The following is a 21519-nucleotide window of genomic DNA, read 5'->3' as shown; positions in this document are numbered from 1 at the left end:
AAAAGTGCTTTCACATCTGTCATAGCACAGGGAAGGGAAAACACATTCGTAAGCAACACAGAATGAAATGAAGAGCAAGTGAAATCAGCCTCTCAGGCTCTTTGTTAAGTCATTCCATCCAAGATGAAGCAACAAAGACATAAAAAACACAGAGATAAAGGACTTCCTGGAAAACTTGACCATTTACATCAACAGGGTACTAATTAGTTAACTAAGTTATTGCACAATTTAAAAATAAATAAATATTTTAAAAGTCTGGGAGAACAGGGAAGCACCAGATGACAATATTCTTATCAGAACAGAAAGTGGAACAACATTGGCCTGATAAAATTATCTCTGATCTTTGCTATCAGAGTAAAATAAATACAAGAAAAAAAAACTCCCAAACATCTGGAGAATAATGGAAGCACATCAAAAACAAGCTCTTCTAGGCAATTTTAAAGACATACAGCAAGTAGTTTTAGGCACATGAGCAGTCCTCCAGAAGCCAACAGGACAGCTCACGTACTAAGTTGCTTTTGTGTCCAAGTGATGGTGTCCTTTCCAACACTTCTTCTCTCTCATTACCAGGAGCAATTTCATGAAACATTGCTGATAATAAGTGCTGACAGAGTTAGCTGTAAAACAAATCGCCTGTTCCCAGAAGGCCATATACAGTACCTATATAGAGTAGCCAGCATTTAGCTGACTCTGAATGCCTATCAAACAAGGATGAGCAGGTTTAACAAAAGGCTTTTTAGGGTCTCAGGATATTCTACTGGGTGAACTCCGAGGAAGGCAAGCTTGCTTGCCATTTGAGTTAATCACCCTCCCAGGAAAGGCAGTTACTTAATAAATCACATTTTATCATCAACTACAACAATTACTGTACCCTGGCACCTGGAAGAGTCTTTGGAACAGCTTATTCTGTGCTGACAGTGGAACAGTCATTTGCCTGTGGATTTCACAGGCAAGGAAATGATGGCTCTTAAAATAAAAGAAAACTAAACCTGTATTTTTCAGATCTCCATATAATTTTCTGACAGGTAGGTTTGTTAGTTTTCAGGTTACTACTTACCATTAGGAGTTATTTTTCATACATATCACACGAGGGCTTGTTTATGACAGCAGAGTATGTAATTTACATGGGAAGAAGGCAGAGTGGAATATCAATCCACATACTGAAGAAACAAAAACAACCTGTTTCCCTACTCTGTTAGTGGGTAGAACTGGAAAAGGGCCAATGAACAAGATAAAAAGAGGTGACAAACAGGTCTCATATAATGAAAGACCAAATATAGCATGAACCTGAACTTGGGGAAAAAAAGTGAGGACTGCGGACATATATGATATAGGTCTATCAAATCAGAAGGAGACAAGGAATAGGGATAGTCATGTTGTACAACTGACAGTGGAAGAATTGGGGTTAGTCAGTGAAACCATCAGCAGGCAATTAAAACAGCTGGAAGATGGTTCATTTTTCATACCAAACAATGAGCTCAGGGTTCACTGCTACAGAACATTGTGGAGGCCAAAAGTACAGAAGGGTTTTTAAAAAGGAACTAAGTGTGTTCATTAAAGCTAGGTCCAGAAGGAGCTGCCAGTTCAGAGTCCAGAGGCTGCTGGAACAGTGTCAGGGAAAGACCTCTGCATAGAGGCTTTATTTCTGTGCGTCTGCGATCACCTATTACTGGCTATCTCAGAGACAGGACACCAGATTAGATGGCCTTTGGTCTGATTGCATGTGGCTATTCTTATGGATCAAAGCCCTTGATTTGGCATGTTTTAGAATTTGGAAAGGTTAACTTTAAAAAAAGAAAGAGAAAAGGAATATTTGAAAAATATGTGTGCTTCCTCTGCTGCTGCTTTTCAGCGTTGAAGATGAGCCCCTTTAATCATTCTGTTTCCATGAATGGAAAGTGTCACTAAATTAGCAATAAATGGGGTTTCATAGGAGCCATCGCAAGCTGGCATTACTGCTCCCACATCTCTGTAGGCCCCGTACAAAGCTGCTTTCCCACACCTGAGGCCCAGTCTCAACAAGCTCAAACAACCCCCTCCATTCCAGTTCTTCTCTTTAACAGATTATTGCAAAATCACTTTGTTCAACTGCTGTTTTTTATGACAAGACACAAACAGTTAGGACACGAATCTCTTCACCTCTTTGAGCCAAACTCTTCTCCCCTAACCACTCATTTCTGTGTGGGCAAATGACAACGGGAATCTACAGGAAGATGCCTTGAGGACACAGAATTGCCACGCTGTCTGTAAACATCAACGTTTCGCCCAGAATTTGCCACTTGGAATGGACATAGCCTCCCAGCCAGTCAGATCAAGACCTTTCTACAATGTGGTAAACTATGCAACACAGTAGTTCTGAGTCTGTAGCTAGACAGACCGAAGTAGCAGCACAAGTAAGTCAGAAAATCTGCACTTCTCTGGACACAGAGCAAGCTCTGAGACCCAGTCATCACAGTTGTATTTAGTTATAAAATATGTACGCACACACACATATGGATTAATACATTCATTGCTAGCCCTCACTTAAGGGACTGGTCATCCAAAGTCTGTGCTTCACCCAGTAAAGGTGCTTTAGCAGGGGGTGCCAGGTGAGTCCAGGCCCATGCAGTGGCTTCCCAGGCCACTGTGTGAGGACATTGCTGCAGTTTCAAAATCAGTCAACAGGTGAATGTTCCAGCTTGTTCAATCTCTAGGTCTCCAGGCGATCCTTCTCAATCAAGATAACACACAGGTAGGTTGTTGTTTGTTTTTATCACTCGTAGAGGAGTTTGGACCTGGATTACCTGGAATAAAAGGAGGTTAAAATGATGTTAATGTTAAATAAAGTAGATCTGGATAAGGTTTTTGGCTCACAGTTCAGTCCTCTCTCATTAGTTATTTCACATCTTGTATTAGACCTAAATTAGTCTGTGTTCTTTGGGGAGTTTATTTCCTACTTTTTGTGGAAAGGACAGACACTAGAGCAAGAGGAAAGTCAGAGCATGCAGTGGAGAAAACCACTGGAGAAGCGTTTTCCAAGCCCTGGCCTATAGCCCAACTTGAACAGTGGAATTCTCAGCTCCCAGTTGGTAGTTAAAACTAGTCTGGTCAAGAGTTGTTGGGTGATCTGCCAAAGAGTAAAAGTTGAAAAAAATGACCTTTGGGTCATCTCATCCATCCACCCACACACATTCTCCTCAGAACTTTCTATCAACATGTTCTATCTATTAAACATCTGAAGTGGCAGGATTTCTAGCATTTTTGTTTCAAGAGAAATCCTGAGACCTTGGGGTCTCTCAGTTAAGCAACATAGCACACTGCCAGAAATTTTATCTTCACAGTGTTTTTCACTGCTCCCTCCATAGATTGCTTCTGCTTCCCAATATCTGTACTCCTCAATGCCCGTACGGCTGTTTGAGTTCCCTCATTACAGCCAGATGTTGGTCTGGATGCCCCAGCATATTTTTCTCAAGCACTGTGCTAAGGCCTGTTTGCATAAGCTTTTGCACGTGAGCGAGCTCTGCTGTGCTCTGGGCTCAACAAGGTCAAGGTGGCATGCACCAAGAGGGGCTGCGGCATGGCTTGCAGTCACTCCATTCAAGGACAGCCCCCAGCCGTGTACTTCTATGGCTAGAAGGTAGGTGGACATCCCTCAAGCAGGGGGAGCCCGTGGTCAGTACAGAGTGAGAATGTGGAGGGAGAGAAGCCAGAGGTCACGGTGACATGCTAGGGAAAAGCCTTGACTTTGCTGAGAAGTTGCCATGAGTTCAACCCAGGCACCGCCTCTGCACTATGACTGAGGCATTTTTCTTGTCACTCTTGTTTATAAGCATCTGATCAACGTTTTCCTCACCTGTAGATCATGGGGAAGATAAGATCTCCCTCCTCTTCCCCTGCTCTTCTGCACTTTCTTCAACCCTGTAACTTCTTGACACGCGTGTGGGAGGCGGCACCGCAACCTGCCCTCACTTTTGTGGCTTCTCTGTATGATAGTGCCACCCCCCTACTCCCCCTGTGGCATTTCATTCTGCTGCCTCAATCCATTCTGTATATTGCTACTAAGCTTGTCATTACTCCTATCTTCTTACTACCCCCATTGCCCTCCCTCCCTGTGTCACACTCAAGACCCTCGCGTTTACTTTTCAGAAGTTTCTGTACTCCCCTTCTGCTTCATCTCCTCTCTCCTGCGCACTCCTACTCTGATCTTCTGGCCTTTTCCTCCAGACCCCGCTACAGTTAGAGCAGACACTCTCCTTATATGCGCTGAAATACACTTCTCTTTTCCTCTTGTAATAGGGGCTAAAAAAAAACATTTCCCGCCTGCCCACGAGCCCACTCTGGCTCAAACGCACTAATGATACCAAGCAGGCTTTTTGGTGGCATTGCAGTGCCCAGTGTAAATCCTCTTCCTTGTTGCAAGAAGCACCAAGAAGAAAAACTGAAAACCCCACTAGAAAGCCTGTGTGTTCTGCAGCTAACAAATGGAGCGACGGCCTGATCTCCAGAGCAGCCCAGCACAGCAGGCCCTCCAACAGCCCACTTGGAGTGCAGCTTGCAAGGGAGAACCAGAACCAGAGGCACGAGCAGCTTCCGAGCGTCCAGCACCTCCACACAGATGCCAGTATCTTGGCTGACCACAGTCTGCCCAGCAGCAGCATAAAATTAAGACGATCCTGATCCACTGCAGAGCTGCTGTTCTTGTACTCCCTACAGGCAACAGTGACATTCAAGAAACGGGTCAGTTTGATGACGTGGTTTAAGAACACCTTGCAAGACAACACATGATCGCCAGGCATGCTGCTAGCACAACAGCCAGGACGTTCATTTAGGCACTTAGTTCAGGACATTACTTTGTTGGGAGTTATCTGCAGCCCTCCTGTTTTTCATGCTCCCAATTCTGATTTGTCGATACCATCTTCTACCAGGTAAATACCCAGGTTTTCAGACTGCCACTGAATGCACTTCTGTTGCTTTCCTTCCCAGCGTTGATTCTCTTCATCACCATTTGCTCTTACAAGATTGAACCTGACCTTTAGCCTGCGTGAATAATGGCTTTCAATTACTCCGCGAGCTGCGCAGGATGTGGATCTGCGCTTTCTGAGCATTTGCAAGGTGGGATGTGTCTCGGTGGTGCCACAGAATTAATAGTGACTTTGGAGGCTGTGTGCATAGACAGGCCCACAGGGCTTAAGTGTGCTGTTTAATCTTTATAAAAGCTAAGGGCAGCTATTTCAAACTGTGAAGCTCTGAATAATTGCATCCTAGCCAGACTGCATACCAAGCACCATCTCCCCCTTCCTCCTAGCCCTCATTTCCACTTATTACCTCCCTCCTGAAACCCAGAGGAGCACAGTATCACTTGTCACTAGGCCTGCTCAAAACCCTCCTGTTTTTATCTTGCAGCTGGACTCTCATCCATACCCATGCTCAACAAGTTTTTATTCAGTCCCAAAGAAGCATGTGCTACTGAGCCAGCAGCCACAGGGTGCAACATGGTAAATCTTTTAAATCTTTTTTTTTCCCTCTTTCCCATGAATTTCTATCTCAGTAATGTTTCCTCTGCCACCTCTGTTCAATTGTCACTTTTGGATGACTAGACAAGGGAAGCTCAGAAAGAACAGGGTTTGAGTTCAGAAGCATTACACAAGTAGTCCTGTTTCTCCAGTGTTTCACACCAGATGGCCTAAGCCTGCTTGCCCCACACTTCAATAGCTGTAGGGTCTCCCACTGTCACCACCAACGGCCATTTTTCACATCTGTGCAAAACACAGACATATTTGCACTGACTCCTTGAAAAGACCTACCTGGTTAGGAAGAACATAGTAGGGAGGCTGATGTGCTGGAACTCAGCTGCTTCCCTGCACTTCCAGTTTCGAGGCTGGCTTGCTTGGAACCACACTCAAGTGCCTCAAGTTCTCAATCCTATGTTCCCCTTTACTGCCGGCCATCAGGGAACTAGCAATGGCACAAATGGAACCAGAACAAAATAACAGTGGTGGTTTCCTGCTGGAAACGGCCCGGACCAAGCCCCAGGCTGCCTGGCCTAGCTCCATCATGTTGAAAGCAATAGGATACCCCTGCTGCCCTCACCTGCCCCGAATGGGCTCAGTGCCCCATTCTACAACTGGATAAATCATCTGCCTCACGTCTTAGTCTAGGCAGAACTTCACCACGACAAGTGGGAATGGCCTGCTGTCCGCTTTAGAGGAGCTGAGGGTAAGAAACAGAGGGAGTCGCTGATAGTATCAAGTACATCTGCAGAGAAATAAATCACAAATCAGATTACCCAGTTCTCCAGATCTGTCACTAGAGGGTAGTGCAAGCCCTCCGGTCCAATGCTCCAAGAAGAGATGCCCAGACATCTCCCCATAGGTCTTTACGGACTTTGTTTTTCCCAGCTCTCAAGAATGAGGTCCAGCAGCACATACTGTCTGTGCCGAGGATATAAAGAGCTTTGGAGAGAGGACAAAGAGCAGGGTGTGCTCCCACCTCCCCGAATGCCAATCACACATCCTGAAATGGGTCTGTTATGGTCTTAGATTAACCTTCCATGCCTTATTACAGTGCTGCTCATGCTGATTTGGCAGTTTTAAGTCTGCCCTTCATTCAGGCAGAAATATTTCCAAGACCTGCATCAATCACTGCTTTTGACTTTCCCAATACTTTGTCTTTTTGTTTGCTCTCCACAGAATGTCTTTCCATCTCACAACGTAGCAGTCTCAAGGGAATTCAGCTGTTCTACTCCTGCATTTCGCATTTATCAGAGCATAGAATGGTCCCTGGACAGACATATGGAGAAGAAATGTTCTTGCCTGAACTAGTTTATTTTCCTGTTGGAGCAGGATGCTTTGGCAGCAAACACAGCTTGAGAGGGAGACGACCAAGCTGAATAGTGCATAGATTTACTTCAGTCTGACAAAACTTCTAAAACCTTGTCAAGTTAGTTATTAACCCATAAATTGCGGACGATCTTTATCACTTGTGTCTGAACCAGAAGATCCCTTGAAGGAACATAGTGAAAATATAAATCATACATTAGAGAAGAATGAAGGGCTGAGATCTAGTAGCTCTCCACAGCTTCTCTTTATGACCCTCTCCCCCATTTCAAGGGATAAAGAAGCAAACTAAACAGATCTCTGCCCTTTCCTCCACTTCTTTGCCCCTCACCCCAACATAACAACCTGCTTTCTCTTATTCTACACTAGTAACCTTTTCACAGTAAATCCAGCCAACTAAAGCCAAATGAGGAAAGGAGGGGTTACACTGGAAATCCCTCTGCACCCAGGCAGCCACTACGACACTGAACACACTGCTGCCATTTACTAGGGCAGTGCCCTTCAATGTCGATTCAAGAACTATTCACTCAACCTGTTCTTCAGAAGGAGACATTCACCTTTCCCTCTGTTTTCCCAATACCTGCTTGCTGCCAAGTATTAGAAAACATTTACATAAGAAATGCCAGTCTTACAAGGAGACTGCCATTACATTGCCTCAGAATTGTGCTTCATTTGATACAGCCTTTACTCTTCTTTGATCCTGGTCATTTTAACACAGATGTGAGTGATGACAAGATGTACTCACATAGGCCTATGCTGAACATTTTTTGCAGCAATCAAGCAGGCTCAGAAGAAGGGACAGCTAAGACCACAGAAGCAGAGAGGAAGCACAGAAGTGCTGCAGGGAGAGGTTTTACCTGAGATGCCTCCAGCACTCCGAACGCTGGCATGACCTATGCTGAGCCGTTCACATTCCAGTTTCATGTTCCCAAGGTCTTCTCCTGAATGTCCTTCACTGGCAAAAGAATTGGCCTCAATGCTCGAGCCTGGAGACCGTTTGGCCTTGCGACTGAAAAGCCCACTGGCAAAACGTTTTCCTTGCTTTGAGCTGGGCTGCGCATCTTCTTTCTTCATGTCACGAATAGATTCTCTAGATTTGGATTTATTTTTCAAGTCCACGTGGAGCCGACAGAACAGTTTCTGAGGACTCCGATTTGACTTGTTCAAGTTCTCCAGAGGGGGCTCAATCTCTGGGAGTTCTTGCTCCAGTGTGACTAAGTCATTCAGGAACTGATTCAACCGCTTCTTCGACTCACTTGTTTCCTCTTTTTCCAAATTCCCCTGGTTCTCCTGCCTGTGTCGTGAAGCCCAGAGCATCATATCACCACGGGTTGCCCCTGCCACTAAACCATACTTGGGGTTGATGATCTTCCGAGCCACAGTGGAGGAATGAAGGCCCAGTTTACCAACTCCCGGAGGGAGTGGATTAGGAATACCCAGTTCTTTGTAGAGATTGACTTCCTCTGAAATGGCATAGAGCTCACGAAATTCAACATCAAACACCTCTACATGCTGTCCTGTCAATACGAGTAGGATGTTTCTGTCAACATGGGATGAACTCCACGTGAAGCTAAGAGAAGGAAATAGAACTGACATTAGATTTTTGGGTGCCTACTTGACCCAGACACTTAATATCTAAAACACTTACTCTGTGGGAATGCCTAGCACTGTACCATTTGCCCATATAACCTTGTCAACCTGGGTCATTACAGATACCTGAAGTTCTTTGTTATTGTTCTTTTATAGGCATGTAGACCAGATGTGGAACAAAGGCTTTGTAACTCTGAAGAAGAGGTTATCCTTTTAAAAAAGCAATACTTCCTCAATGGGAGGAGTCTGCAGAGTCAAAATCTCACTGCAGAGAACTGACTGCTGTGGCTAGTGGGGAGTCCTCACTGGCCAGCACCTGATGCAGAGTGGCCGGATCTCCAGCACACTAAAACAGATCATTAGCATGGGCAAGTTCTCTTCTCCTGGAAGCAGTCTGTGCCCTGTACGACTGCCTCTGTTGTCCCACTCTGATTTCTACAGCTGCCAAATATTACAAAGGCTGGGATAGGAAATGGAATGACAGGGGAGGAAGACTCTCTAGCTCCCTTAAGCAAGAGCAACCCACCTGTAGGATCCTGTGGCGACTTTTTCACCATCCACCATCAGGAATCGGGATGCCAAAGCACCTCGGATTTTTCCTGCTGGCATGTAGAACCCAACTCCTGTCACAGAACGAATACGGATGTTCTAGCAGGGAGGTAAGAGACAAAATGTCACAATGCATAGGGCAGAGAATTACATAATTGCCAGCTCCAAGTCTTAACATGTCACTCACATTATCTCACTGCATCTGGAACTACAGCTCATTTTATATCAGCCACCAGAAATCAGAAGGGCTGCAGGAAGGAAAGCAGGGCACCGAAGGCCCTGCTGCCACCCCTGTCTGTACAGGTTACTTCCCTCCATCAAATTATACCCCTGTCCAATAGGTCACTCTTTTTGTAACTCTGCCTACTCTCTTAGCTATTCGTCTTAGTCCTCTGCCAAGAGAATGCTTTGAAAATCAAATAATCCTCCATCCCCAGTCCTGTGTTGCAGCTCTGAAGGCTGAGCCCTGTTCAGAGCAATGAATTAGAAGCACGCACGCACTCGCCTGACCCCCATTCCACAGTACTCGTGAACTGCTCTCCAGACTGGGCTACCAAGGAATTTCCCAACCAGTGTGCAGTCTAAAAGATGCAGTTAGGTAATAAATGAGGCAGGAAGGTAATACATGAGGCAGGCCCAAATGAGGCTCTTTTTTTTGGTAATTCTTCGGTGATTGATTGTGTTTTGACACCAATAACATGTAACTTGAAAAAAAATGGCCAAATTAGAAAACTAGACAATTTAGTTATTGCAGAAGAGATGGAGAATCAGTTCTGTTACTCAGAACATGGGTATTTCCTGCCTGTTTAACAAAAGAACCCTGACCTTTCTCATTTTAAGAACCCCAAGCACCTAAAGTGTCTGCCTAGATTCTTCAGTGTGCAGAGGAAAGTGAAAGAACGCAGAACACTTTTTGCAAGCAGAAGTAGGACAAGTGTCTCTATCCATGTCCCAAGAAGAAGAAGGCAAAATCTTTTATGAGATGAACTGAAATTACATGAACATATTACCTCTCCTCAAAACTCCTGTCTCGCCTTTCCCCATTTGATCATCAAATCTACCAGTAACAAAACAAAAGACTACCAGGGACAGAGAAAACACTAATTTAAGGTTCTATAGTCTGCTTCAAGATGTGTGTCTGCACTTCCTGCAAGAACACATTTTCATGCTGGACTGAGAGTTACTCTACTCAGACTAATGCACCCCATGAGTCCCGGCTATCTGAGGCTCAGTTGCCAAACAGGTAAATGCACTGCCTCATAGGAGAAAAAGCCAGCAAAGGCAAACAAACAAAAAACAAACAAAAAGAAAAAACAAAAAGCACATGGATTGTCATCATAAGTTTATAGCAAATTATATGGTCACTTTGACATAGAAATTTAGACTTTTTATTCTACCATTTATTTTTGCAAGGATTCTTTAAGAATGAAAGGTAAAAATTATTGTGATCTGGAGAAATAAGTCCAGGGTCAGTCAGATAGTCCCAAGGATAATCACAGTTGTATCACTATCCCTTGTGATGCTTTGGGAAAGTCAATTCACCTTTGCCTCATTCTTCCCCCATCTGCAGAACAATAGAATCATGAGGATTTGGCTAATGCTAGTACAGCCTTAAGTGCTGTACATCCCATCAAGTGCTAAGTACTATTATTATGAACTTCAATGACAGTTTAAATATTGATAGGCTATAGAAATCGGCATGCACGAATAAGTGATTATAAGAGGGCAGGATTCTTTCAAAAAACGTTTTTCTGAATACAACTCTTACCTTTTGAATCTGTTCCTATTTTGCCCAGTAAAAATATAGCAGCGGCAGTACAAATTCTGACTAACAGTAACTGATGATACTACTATTCTGCATTCATCTATTGCTTGATCTGTCTGGAGTTCTGTGTGGGCATTAGCTGATTAATCCTCCCAACACTGCTGAAAGTATCATTACCTTGTTTTAGAGATGAAGAACCTGAGAGAAAAAGATGAAGTGACTTGCCCAAGGCCTAGCAGTGAGTCATATGTGTGGGATGCTGAATGCAGGTTGGCCAGAGCATGGGAGCAGGGGTGCAGCATTTGTAGTTGGGTGACTGTTCACCTAAAACCATTTTTTCCTTGGTGAATAAAATTGGATTTTGGATCAATTATGGAATATTGTCTGCAAGGTCAAGAAGGACCTTTGTTCGTCACATCAGTCAACCGCTCTGATATGTAGTATGCATTTCAGAATCAAGAATTATCAGGCTGTGTGGAAGCAGGAAGTTTCTAAGCATTTAACAAGTGTTGGTTTTACCAGGTGTGCATGCTGCATCACCTTATTTTGGTGGAAAAAGCACATTTGAATTTCTGCAGTGACTGAGGGACACTTAACTCTTACAAAGGCACAGAAGGTGCTGAACATGTAAACCTCCTTGAGCAAAGTAGGCATGGGAGGCATAAATACATTTTGAAGTGCAGAAAATGTGCATAAAGTCACATAAACATCGAGTTACTTAACAGGTTATTTGTATGTTTTCTGCCTTGAAGGATCTCAGAGCACTTGAAGACAGTGGGATCAAGCTTGTACAGAGGAGGAACAAGCCTGAGTTCATGTATGGAAGACTATACAACAGTTAAAGATGAAAGGCAAATATAAATGAGGTGAGATTTCAACCATTTTCTTTGGGCACACATTACAGTAGTGACAGATGTTCTGGGTGATGGATCAGTTCCCAGATAGAAGAGAGTGATTCCTCCAGATCTGTATTCTTTTGGAAGCTTTTGTTGCAGACAGCTGCTTAAGGTTTGTCATATCCTGGCTTTTGGAAGCTGCAGCCTGTGTTATATTTCCACATCTTGTTTATGCAGGTTTGCACCACTCATCTCCAGCAACGATTAATTGCCTGCGCCTGTCAGCAACTTATGTAGACTGGTAACACTCAAGCCTGACAAAGGATCCTAATACACACAGTGAAGAGATCAGTCTTGTTTTCTTGTGACACACTTTTACACCTCACCCAGAATCCACAGAAAGTTAAATTAGACCCAGTTTAAAAAGTCGGTCAGTGTCTGTGTTGTGACTAACACTCAGTTGTCCCTAAAGAGATCTGGGCAGCAGTGGCCAAGAGTTGGTGTTGGGTAGGGTGAGGACAGACAAGATGGACCCTAAGGGAAGTGTTGCAACTACTTCCATTAAGGAATCCTGCCTGCCCTTCCCTCCTATATGTTGCAATGCAAGCAGAGATCCTTATTTCAGGTTGGGATGGTTGGCACAAAGAGCTTTAAAACAAACAATAGATAGGCAACAGAACAAAGCAGTAGCTGATGTATGACAGTGACTCAACAGTCCTGTACATTGCTTTTGTTTATTCAAAATGTAGTGATCACCCTTCTGGTGCCCTTCAAAAGTCTGTTAACTCCTGTGCTCTGGGTCCTTGCATGACTGCATCACCTGAGTGCAGCTGAGGGGGTGGCCCCAGAAATCTGGTTTTTTTCTGCTCTAAAATACTGGAGATGGAGATTCCAGAAAAGTATGAAAGAGGGGGAGATTCATGTGGACACATGAGATTCATATGGGCCCTAGTGACAACAGACAAGGAATCTTTCTATCTCATGGTGTTCAAAGTTGTTGTTTGTGGTGAGCAGACCTCTAGGTGGAAGAGATGGGTGTTAAGTACTCGTTTTACACAGAGACACAAAAGCAACAACCATCTGGAAACTTCCACCAGATAGTCCTGGGAAAGACTGTGGACTTACCCTGTGAGTCTGCCCTAAACAGTTTTGGAAAAAGCATTCCTGTGGAGGTAATATTAGAACCTGCAGATAGTCAGGTAGAATAGGAGGGAATGCACCCAGCTGTACCTTGCCTGGCAATGTCATTATTATGATTTAGATGGCTGTTTGGGAAAAAAGAGCCGTGAAAACCCCCATTTTCTAAAGGCCAATTCTGTAGCAGATTGTTAAAAGCACAAAGACTCCTGCATCACATCATTGTCAGCTTCCCCCCTCACTTCACTTAGGATTGGACAAGGAAAGCTGTGAGGTAAATATGTGAACTGAAATAAAATTTCAAAAAGCCCTAGAGGAAAACTTGTAGTAACATTTAAGAATTTCTGGAATAAGGAAACGATCTCCTTTCATGCTGGGAAAATGAACCTAAATATTAACATGAAGATGAACTTCATGCAGATACCACATTCCTTGGGTTTGCTTGGAGCTCTTGGTGAATTCCCTGTCTTTGAGCTGCAGTTATCAGTTCTAGAGTCCGAGCAGAAGCATGGAGAAGTCATCCAAAACTTAGTGAACAGGCTGATCCTCTACTTAACAAAAGGAGGACTTTTGTGAACCTATGAATTTTACATCCATGAGAACTTTGACTCATTCTGATCTCAGAACACCCTTGTGTGAAACGTAACGGAAGTCTGGCAAACCGTGCCCCGCAGGCTCAAGCGGCCATATGACTCATACAGACAAAACATGCTCTTACTGACATACGAAACATGCTCTTGCTAACATCCCAGGATGAATGTGCAGATAGTTGAATTTAAATGCACTTCAAGTGAACTCTAGCCTTGAAATGAGAAAAAAAAAAAAAGTGTTTTTTTCCCCTCATTTTAGGTCGAGAGTCAGTAAAGAACTTCTTGTCTTATGCAGAGTGAGTTACTGTCTCTTCTGTAACAGTTTCCTTCCTGTGAGACTGTGGGCAGATCATAACACCTTGTCATCTCAAAAGGATAAAAGAGTAAGGATCTTTGTAAACCCTCCAACACTGTGCATAGACAAAGGACAAACTCTAGTGTTAATAATAAACTTCCCTGTTTTAGAACCTCAAGAAATTCACTCTGCTTTGGATGAACAGAGAGATGAAAACAAAAGAGCAGGAAACATGGAGCAATGTCAACATCTGATGAGGGGATGACAGAAGCCAAAATAAGCACCTCGACCCTGCAACAGTGAAGATCCATGGCAATGTGTCATCTCTCTCTTTCTCCGGCAGCAGAACTTGCCTCTGTGCAAGTTCTGGCATCAGAACTTTAGGGTAAACCCTGAAGTTACCTCCCCCATTGCTGCAGCTTCCCAAGCAAAAGCCATCCTGCAAATCTTGCAGAAGCATTCCAAAGAAGAGATGGGAAGAAGACAAGGAGGAAAAGAAGGAAATTCCTCTTGCTGACAAACTGTGGTCCACTGGTCAAGGCCTTCTAGAAAAAAGCAAAACAGTTACACAAAAAGATGATGGAAAGGCAAAATGTTTTCCTTGTAGCTGGTAATGTGTAGAAGACTTTATGGCATGAGAGCAGATGTCAAGAGGGAGATGCTGCATAAATAAGAAATGGGAAAATGAGAGAGTTAACTGCACTAGAGACTCCACTTCTTCCTTAGCAACTCCAATATCCTCTGTGATCCAGCAGCAGAGGATGAAATGATTCTGCCTGAAGAAGGCTGTACGTCCAGCTTATGTTCTGCTTTACAGGTGGGTCTTCAGCACTGCAGTGCCAAACAACCCTAAGCACATTAGGTGTCTCCTCAAATGGGAGAGTGTACCTGGATAGCCAAAGCCTGGTGTCAGAAGAATCACTATAACTTTTGCTGTACTGACACAAACAGCAGCCCAGTTACATCCAAATAAGTCTTGGAAAAAAGTGTTACCAACCAGCCGTTTCTTAGCTGACAGACATATAGGCCCAGGGTGGAAAAGAACAAGAATTAGGGTAGGATACTGAGCTCATCTTCCTTCAAAAAATTGTGACCTCTTTCTCTTTAGAGGAAGGGCCTTCCTCTGCCTAGAGGAAGACTTTTCCCAGCCCTTTCATAATACCTAGTGTGGCACTATAGGAAGGAATAAAATCTATTAGCCTTGACAAGGACAACTAAAGCCACTTCAGCCACACTGGGAAGGGAATATAACAACCCCTTAGCGAGGAATTCAATATGAGAGAGCTGGAAGAGGCTAGGGAAGGCTTGAAGAAGATTGAAAATTGAAGAACTAAATTAAAGAGGGATGTTAAAAAGTTTTCTTTCAGTTTGTGTTTTTGACTTTTTTAAGTTAAAGGAGCCTAAAGAAAAACAATTACTCCTCTTAGAGAAAGGAGGCATAGAAATGGACAGAAGAGTTTTCTACCACTTTTGATTAACGTCAGTTTGAACTATACTTCGGAAAGGGTGATCTTGTCATACAACTGGGATGCTGCAGGTCCAAGTCACTGCTGTTGCTTGCCACTGTGAAGATATGTTTTGGTCTAGAAAGTCTTTGTGAATACTGCTGTATTTATAAAAACAAGAAAAATTGAAGAAACATTTAAGAAATATAAGAAATACTGCTGTATTATATTAACAGGAGGAGCAGGAGGGGACCACCTCCTGTGCAGATGGAAAAGGCAGACAACATTGCAACTTTTACTAAAATGCCAGGTCATTTTTTTTTTATGCTATCGGGTAATTAAAATATTTAGTACTGAAGTTATCAATCCTGCATATGATGATATAGTGAGAAAAGTACTGGAAAACAGGTATCAGGACAAAAAAAGAGTTACTGCTGCTGTTTCAGTTTGGTACCAAAGAAACTCAAGTCTAGGCCACTGAGTACTCTTGAAGCTTGAAACAGGTCTAGTATTATGATGCCTCTATCTCGCTTTCAAAGACACCAGAGGAAGGAAACTTCCCTTTCTCTTTGGGAGATAAATGAGACAACTGCTCAGCTGCATGACTTTTTTGATGGAGAAGTCCAGAAACTGAGAATAGTAGTTCACAGGAGCATTGTTCAGCTGTATGCAAGTCATTTTCATCCAGATTTAAGCTGGCTCTCTTTCAATATTATATGTTTTATGAGCTTCTCTAACCTTCAGAGCCTCTTGAGACTTTTTTTTTTGCCTTTTGAAACTATTAATTGAGTGTATATAGAAGATCTGCCCTTCCCCCAGGCAGAAAGGCACCTTTTGCCTTCACTGCTAAGGCATCTGTACAAGCTTTGCACCCCCGTAGGTTGTTTCCAGCATAGCAGTCTCTCCAGGATCTAAAACAAGTCTCTAAGCAGTGAGAGTGTTTTAAGCTAATAAGCTTCATAAGCTTTAAGCTAATACATTAAAACAATATGAAGTATAATACTAAGTATAAACACACCAAGTTTTCCGGTCTGTGTATTATGGAAAGCAATCCTACTGAGGCTGCTTGTGCAAGCCAAGCTAGGCTGACTACTCTGCTGTGCTGCATCCACTATATGAAGACATATTCTGTCATGGAATGGGGCTATGCTCTCCAGTCCTTTGTTTTCTCAGGCAAAAGAGGAGTACAAGCTCATACAGGCTACAGATGGGGTCAAAAGGTTGCTGCTGGTGAAAAACGTCTAGATTTCACAAAACGTGTACTAAAACTGGGATCCATGCGAACAATAGCTCAAAGAATTATTCTGGACTCTAGACGAGTTTGAATCTTCGAATAGGAGACCCACAGGAATTTCCTCAGACAAGTTTCTTCCCTGAAAGGATTTTTTACTTCACAAGGCAAATAATCCAAGTCTTTCCTTTTTCTCTTTTTTTTTTTTCCTTCTGTGTCAGCAAGATACTCTCTTATTTGTCTATGTTTCATCAACCCTTATCTCAGGTTCTGTGATGTGACTGATATAGAGGAAGAGATCTGTCCATCTGTCCAAGTAAGTTCCAAAGTTCATTACAATTTTAAAAAGTCACTGATCTGTAGGAAATAATGGTCCATTATTTAATATCTTACCCGGATCTGTGTGTCCTTGAGCTCAAGGCAGCGGCACATTTCTAAGAAAAGCTTCACCCCGTCCTCATCTAGGATTATATAGACAGGAATCCAACGCTTACATGCTGCATCAACAATGTCTCGGAAGATGTCCCGATCTGTAAATATATCCATGACCAGTGCAATAATCTGGAAAGAAGAAGATAGAAGATAGACAATTAAATAAAACTTCAGGAACTGAAAGGGAGGTCCGTCACACTGGTGAGAAATAAAGGAGAGCATTGGCAGGGAGGTTGGCCTAGATGATCTCTAGAGGTCCCTTCCAACCTTAACGATTCTATGATTTGATGATTTTATGATACCAGAACATGGAGGTGGAGGATATAGGGGAGATTAAAGTACAGGAATGTACATGCCCAAGCACCTCCCAACAATCTCATAATTTTCTGGCATGGGTCCTGCTGCACTTTGGAAGGAACTTAATAAATCTCTTTGAAAGTCCTCTTTCTTCTAGGGAAAGATGGCTTACTTCAGAGGCCGGAAGAACACTAAAGGTAAATACCCAGTTTTAACTTTGGACTGTGAAACCCTCTTTGCCTCTGAAAGGATCCTCTTAAACAAAGAAAAACACTGAAAAAAGATTGAAAAAGAAGAGTGAAACACACAACTGTAGTAATTATCACAAGGTGAGTAATGGAAGAATAAATGTAGAGAGGAGTCAGAGCATGACTCCTCAGCCATAATTGTGCAAACAATGAGAATTCCGTTTTTCTATTTTACCAATTCACTGTGAGAACCTGCATGATGTTTTTATATGTTCTTTCTGTCTCTGCATCTCTCCACACTTTCTATAGCTTTCACAATGTTACATATATCCTTTTTTCATGAAAGCCTTTTTCTCTTCAATCTTTGGAAGGCTATGAATGAAGAAAACTACTGTTTTCCTAGTCCCACTGGGAAATGTGAACCTGCTGAGCTGGAGCACCCATGCTGACAGTGGGCTAGGAAGCAGTGTGCCTAAATTCTAAATTTCATGAGCCTTGAGGTCACAGGGACAAGCCAGGCTGTGTTGGGGTAATGCAAAAAGATGTGAGTGGAATTTACAAGTGGATCAAAATACAATTTTCTTACACAGCTCAACTGTAGGACCTCTTGTGAGAATAACAGGTGGGGGATAATTCCCACCAGAGAGCGCTGTGCTTGGAAAACGTTCTTGAGCAAGGGAGGTTTGGGGAAATGGATACCATGGTAAATGGCATTCCCTAGACTGTTCCTGTTGAGACTCTGCCTGGTACTGCCAAAAAAAACCCAACACCTCGGCTCTGCCAGGCTTCCTGTCAGCAGTGCTTACACAAGCTTTTATTTGTTAAAAAAATAAAAAACAGCTGCCATGGTATTTTAAGCCCATCATTAATATGTACATTTTTGACACAGGTGACATGACAGAGCTCCATTATAAAATAATAGTAAGAGTCTTGATAAATTCTGCTAAGCAGAAGAACTGAATTCAGGTCCCACCTTACTTCTTATCTTCCACACAAAGCAGCAAGATACATGGAATGTTATTAGAACTTCTGAAAAATTAAAATGCAGTGAACTTGTGTCACTTTACTAAACTAAACAATTTATTGTCACTAAACAATTTATTGTACAGATTATGATTAAAGGCATGATGTTTTCATGCATTAATTAAAGTATGTCATTTCTCTCCCATAAACACACTCTAATATGGAGGCTGTTATTCAGAAACATAGAGACCAGACAGGATTTTGCTGAAGTAAGAACAACCACACAGGGGCTTGAACGAGCATAGCTAGCAGAGGTGTGAATTTTGTTTTCTTTCCATCTCTTCTGTTTGTAAAGAGTCCTACATCTGCAGAAATTTCAGTAGGCCCAGCTACTTAAATAATATTGGCCTTGCAATCTGACTGCCTCCCTCAGTGCTTTGGGTCTCTAAGGCTAATCAGGTTTCTTTACAAAGCCAGGGACTAAACCCATGAAAAAAGTACCCCTCCACGGGCATCTGATCAACTCCCTTGCAACTGACAGTTCCCAGCTGGCAACCTGAGTTGTTTGTCATTGCTAATATGACATGGTCTTCCTAAACCCATGTCATAGTGATCTGTCAAGGTTATCTAGGAGCGTTCCCAGAAGCAGCAAGTCGGAGCATGAGTGTTTACCCCTGCAGGAATTTTTTCCCATTCCTCTATCTACCCTATGGATAATAACACTACTTAGCTATAGGGGCATAGGTGTGCCAGCCTCTTCTTAGATATGTACAGATTGGCAAGCATTAACTTGCCAATCTTATTGCAGCAAAGTAGCTTAATTAACGCATGTTTGTTAAACACTGCTGATAAGGGACCCACAGCCATGCGCCAAATATTACTAGTACCTGTTTAGTCCTCCCCCAGCCACAACCCTCCGCTGAATGGAAAGCTGCAGCCTGGAGATTTTTTTTCCTCCAGGACCAGCTCAGCTGGGCACAATAGGCATAGTTATCTAAGAAAAAAAGGCCATTAAACACTTAAATGGCTGTTAAACATGAAACCACCTTTGAGCTGGGAGGGGCACAGTTCAGCTGGTCAGCGAAAAAGAAATCCAGAGAAATTAATTACTTTCAGGTGCCAGGAACAGCTATCAAAAAGAGCCACGTTTCCTCACCATCATAGCACTTGGAGAGGAATTTATGCCAGTGAAAAGAGGATGTGAAGTTACACCAAATCAGAATGAAAGTATTTTGCAGCTTCTGGTTTCACAGCAGCCATGATGGAGTGTGCACGTATCTCTGTGAGTGGGTAGCTGAGGAGAGCACAGATTAATGTCTTGCTGGAAAGCTTTCTGTATATCCCAGCAGGTCTAGTTTTAACAAGTCTCTGCAAGGGGTGCGCAGGTAGTTTGTGCCTGGAGGCGGGGAGGAGGAAACAACCACTGAATTCGCCTCTCTCAGAAAGCAACAAAACTAAAAGCAGGGAAGAAGGACCTGACACTGTTCCCCATTTCCATGGAGCGGACATCAGCCCTGACAGGAATCATTTCCTGCGTGAAAAATTCGCCTGGATCCAGGCAAAAAAACCTCATTGTTGTTCCCTAACCTACTCTTGTGCAAGCTCTTGCACCGTCCCGGCTGGTTTGGGTCTTGGCAGAGGTGCAGTATCACCACTAACACTAACAGTCTCTGCAGACAAAAGTAAATAGGAGGAGCTGCCGCACGCTGTCCAGACATGGGCTGCCTGGCGAGAGGCCGGGTGCTACCGAGGCCACAAAACAGCCCCGCTCTGTGCTCCAACAGGGCTGTCCGCACGTCGGGAGAGGCGGCAGGAACGGCATCCCGACGTGTGCTCCCCTGACGCAATGAGTCCGATGGGGGCAGGACAGCTTGAACCTCGGACACAAAACGCCCGGATGAGGCAGGGTTAACCCCATCCCGGATGTCAGCTCTTATTTCATGTGGGCAAACCATCATGTTATTATGACTGGCGATGAGCTGCACAAAGAAGTGTAGGGGATTGACCACCAGAAAATGAGGGTCCACCACACTCTCCAGCTGTGGCACGGAAAAGAGCAGCAAACGAAATCCGGGTGTGGGAGGGCTCCCTTCCACCCCGCACATCACGGCCAAGCCGTCGCTGCCAAAGCCTCGTGTTGCTCCCACACCTGCAGCTGCCCCTGCCCTCGGCGACGCAGGTGGCACCAAGCCCGACCCCACCGCCATGGGGCCGGCCGTGGCCGCTGGCCCTGGCGGGTGCCCGGTGTGGGGTGCCAGGCCCTACCTTCTGGGCCTGCTGGATCATGTCCCGCACCACCTCCTTGAGGTGGGGCGCGCTCTCCTCCTTGCGCGGGTGCGTGAAGAGGGCCACGCGGCTGATGCCCCGGTAGAAGGTCTTGTCGGTCCAGCCCAAGTCGAGCGGTGGCACCTCTGTGTCGGAGCACTCGGGCCAGTAGGCGAGCGAGAGGGTCTCGCCGCCGGGCCCGCGCACCACTTTGCCGCCCTCCTGGGGGTCGTCGTAGCCCCGCCAGCCAGCCCGCAGAGCCTGCAGCTCCCGGCTGGAGAGGAAGTCGCGGAGCTGCTCCTTCTTCAGCTTCTCCCTGTAGGCCGCCTCGCCGCGGGTAACCAGCGCCTCCAGGGCCCGCCGCTGCTCCTCGCTGTAGTAGAAGCGGGCCTGGGCCTCCGTCACCTTCTCGTTGACGTGCAAGTCGTCCAGGAGGACCACCTGGGACTCCGCCATGCTGCCGGCACCCGCAGCGGCGGCCGGGGAGGCTGCGGAAGGAGGGAAAGGCAGGGCAGGGACCGCCTCACCTGGCGCCGGCCGAGCCCGCCCCGACGGGTGGAGCGGCCCCGCGCCGCCCTGACGCACCGGCCCCCTCACACGGCTCAGCTCAGCACAGTGTGGGTGCTGCCGTGCCCGGGACACGGCTGTGCCCCTGCTCCCAGCTCCCGGGTCTGCCCCCCAGCACAGCCACGCTTGCGGGCATGGCCATGCCTGAGCAGAGCCCCTGGAGGGGAGCTGGGTCTGGGTGGTGTGTGTGGGAAAAGCCCTACAGCTGTGGTAGGGTGGAAATGCAAAAACTTATTTAGAAAGGATTGCCCCTAACCCCTTTTTTAGCAAAGAGGCTGCCCTTCCTCAGGAAAGAGAGGATATGCATGGGCTGGAGTTGGGGGCTGAATGCTCATGAGGTGCTGAGGCGGCGATGAGCCCAGCCGGCTGCTAGCTGGCCTTCTCCAAGCCCTGTAAAGAAGCAGCAGAGGCATTTCGGTGTTTCGGTGCCGTGCCGTGCAGCAGAGCTCTGTGTGATGGATGGAAGGAAGGAAGGAGGAAGGAAGGAGGAAGATGACAGAGTGCTCTGCCTGAGGCCACCCAGCAGCTTGTGGCAGAGCTGGGAACACAACCGT

The 21519-nt window shown here is 44.9% G+C and overlaps 1 protein-coding gene across 1 annotated transcript; it reads right to left on the bottom strand.

Moving 5' to 3' along the window:
• Positions 1 to 2715: 2715 nt before the first annotated feature.
• On the bottom strand, positions 2716 to 20854 carry SACK1F (scaffolding CK1 anchoring protein F). The gene is made up of 5 exons (XM_088532796.1): positions 20399 to 20854; positions 16647 to 16814; positions 8932 to 9053; positions 7673 to 8385; positions 2716 to 2783 (listed from the first exon to the last, which is right to left on the bottom strand). Exons 1-5 carry the CDS (start codon positions 20852 to 20854, stop codon positions 2716 to 2718), a joined length of 1527 nt encoding a protein of 508 aa, XP_088388922.1.
• Between the last annotated feature and the right edge of the window lie 665 nt (positions 20855 to 21519).

This window comes from Tinamus guttatus, unplaced genomic scaffold, assembly GCF_059628265.1.
Source record: "Tinamus guttatus ecotype Peru unplaced genomic scaffold, ASM5962826v1 Tinamus_guttatus_pri_ptg000472l, whole genome shotgun sequence".
Classification (NCBI taxonomy): Eukaryota; Metazoa; Chordata; class Aves; order Tinamiformes; family Tinamidae; genus Tinamus; species Tinamus guttatus.
This window is presented reverse-complemented; position numbering and strand designations above follow the sequence as displayed.

Bases quoted from the DNA above. Each gene is read 5' to 3' on its own strand.
- SACK1F (XM_088532796.1), bottom strand. From the start codon at position 20,854: ATGGCGGAGTCCCAGGTGGTCCTCCTGGACGACTTGCACGTCAACGAG. The intron at 16,815-20,398 runs GTAGGGCCTGGC...TCTTCTTTCCAG, and splicing joins TGATCCAGCAGGCCCAGAAG to ATTATTGCACTGGTCATGGA. The intron at 9,054-16,646 runs GTAAGATATTAA...CCTCCCTGCTAG, and splicing joins TCAAGGACACACAGATCCGG to AACATCCGTATTCGTTCTGT.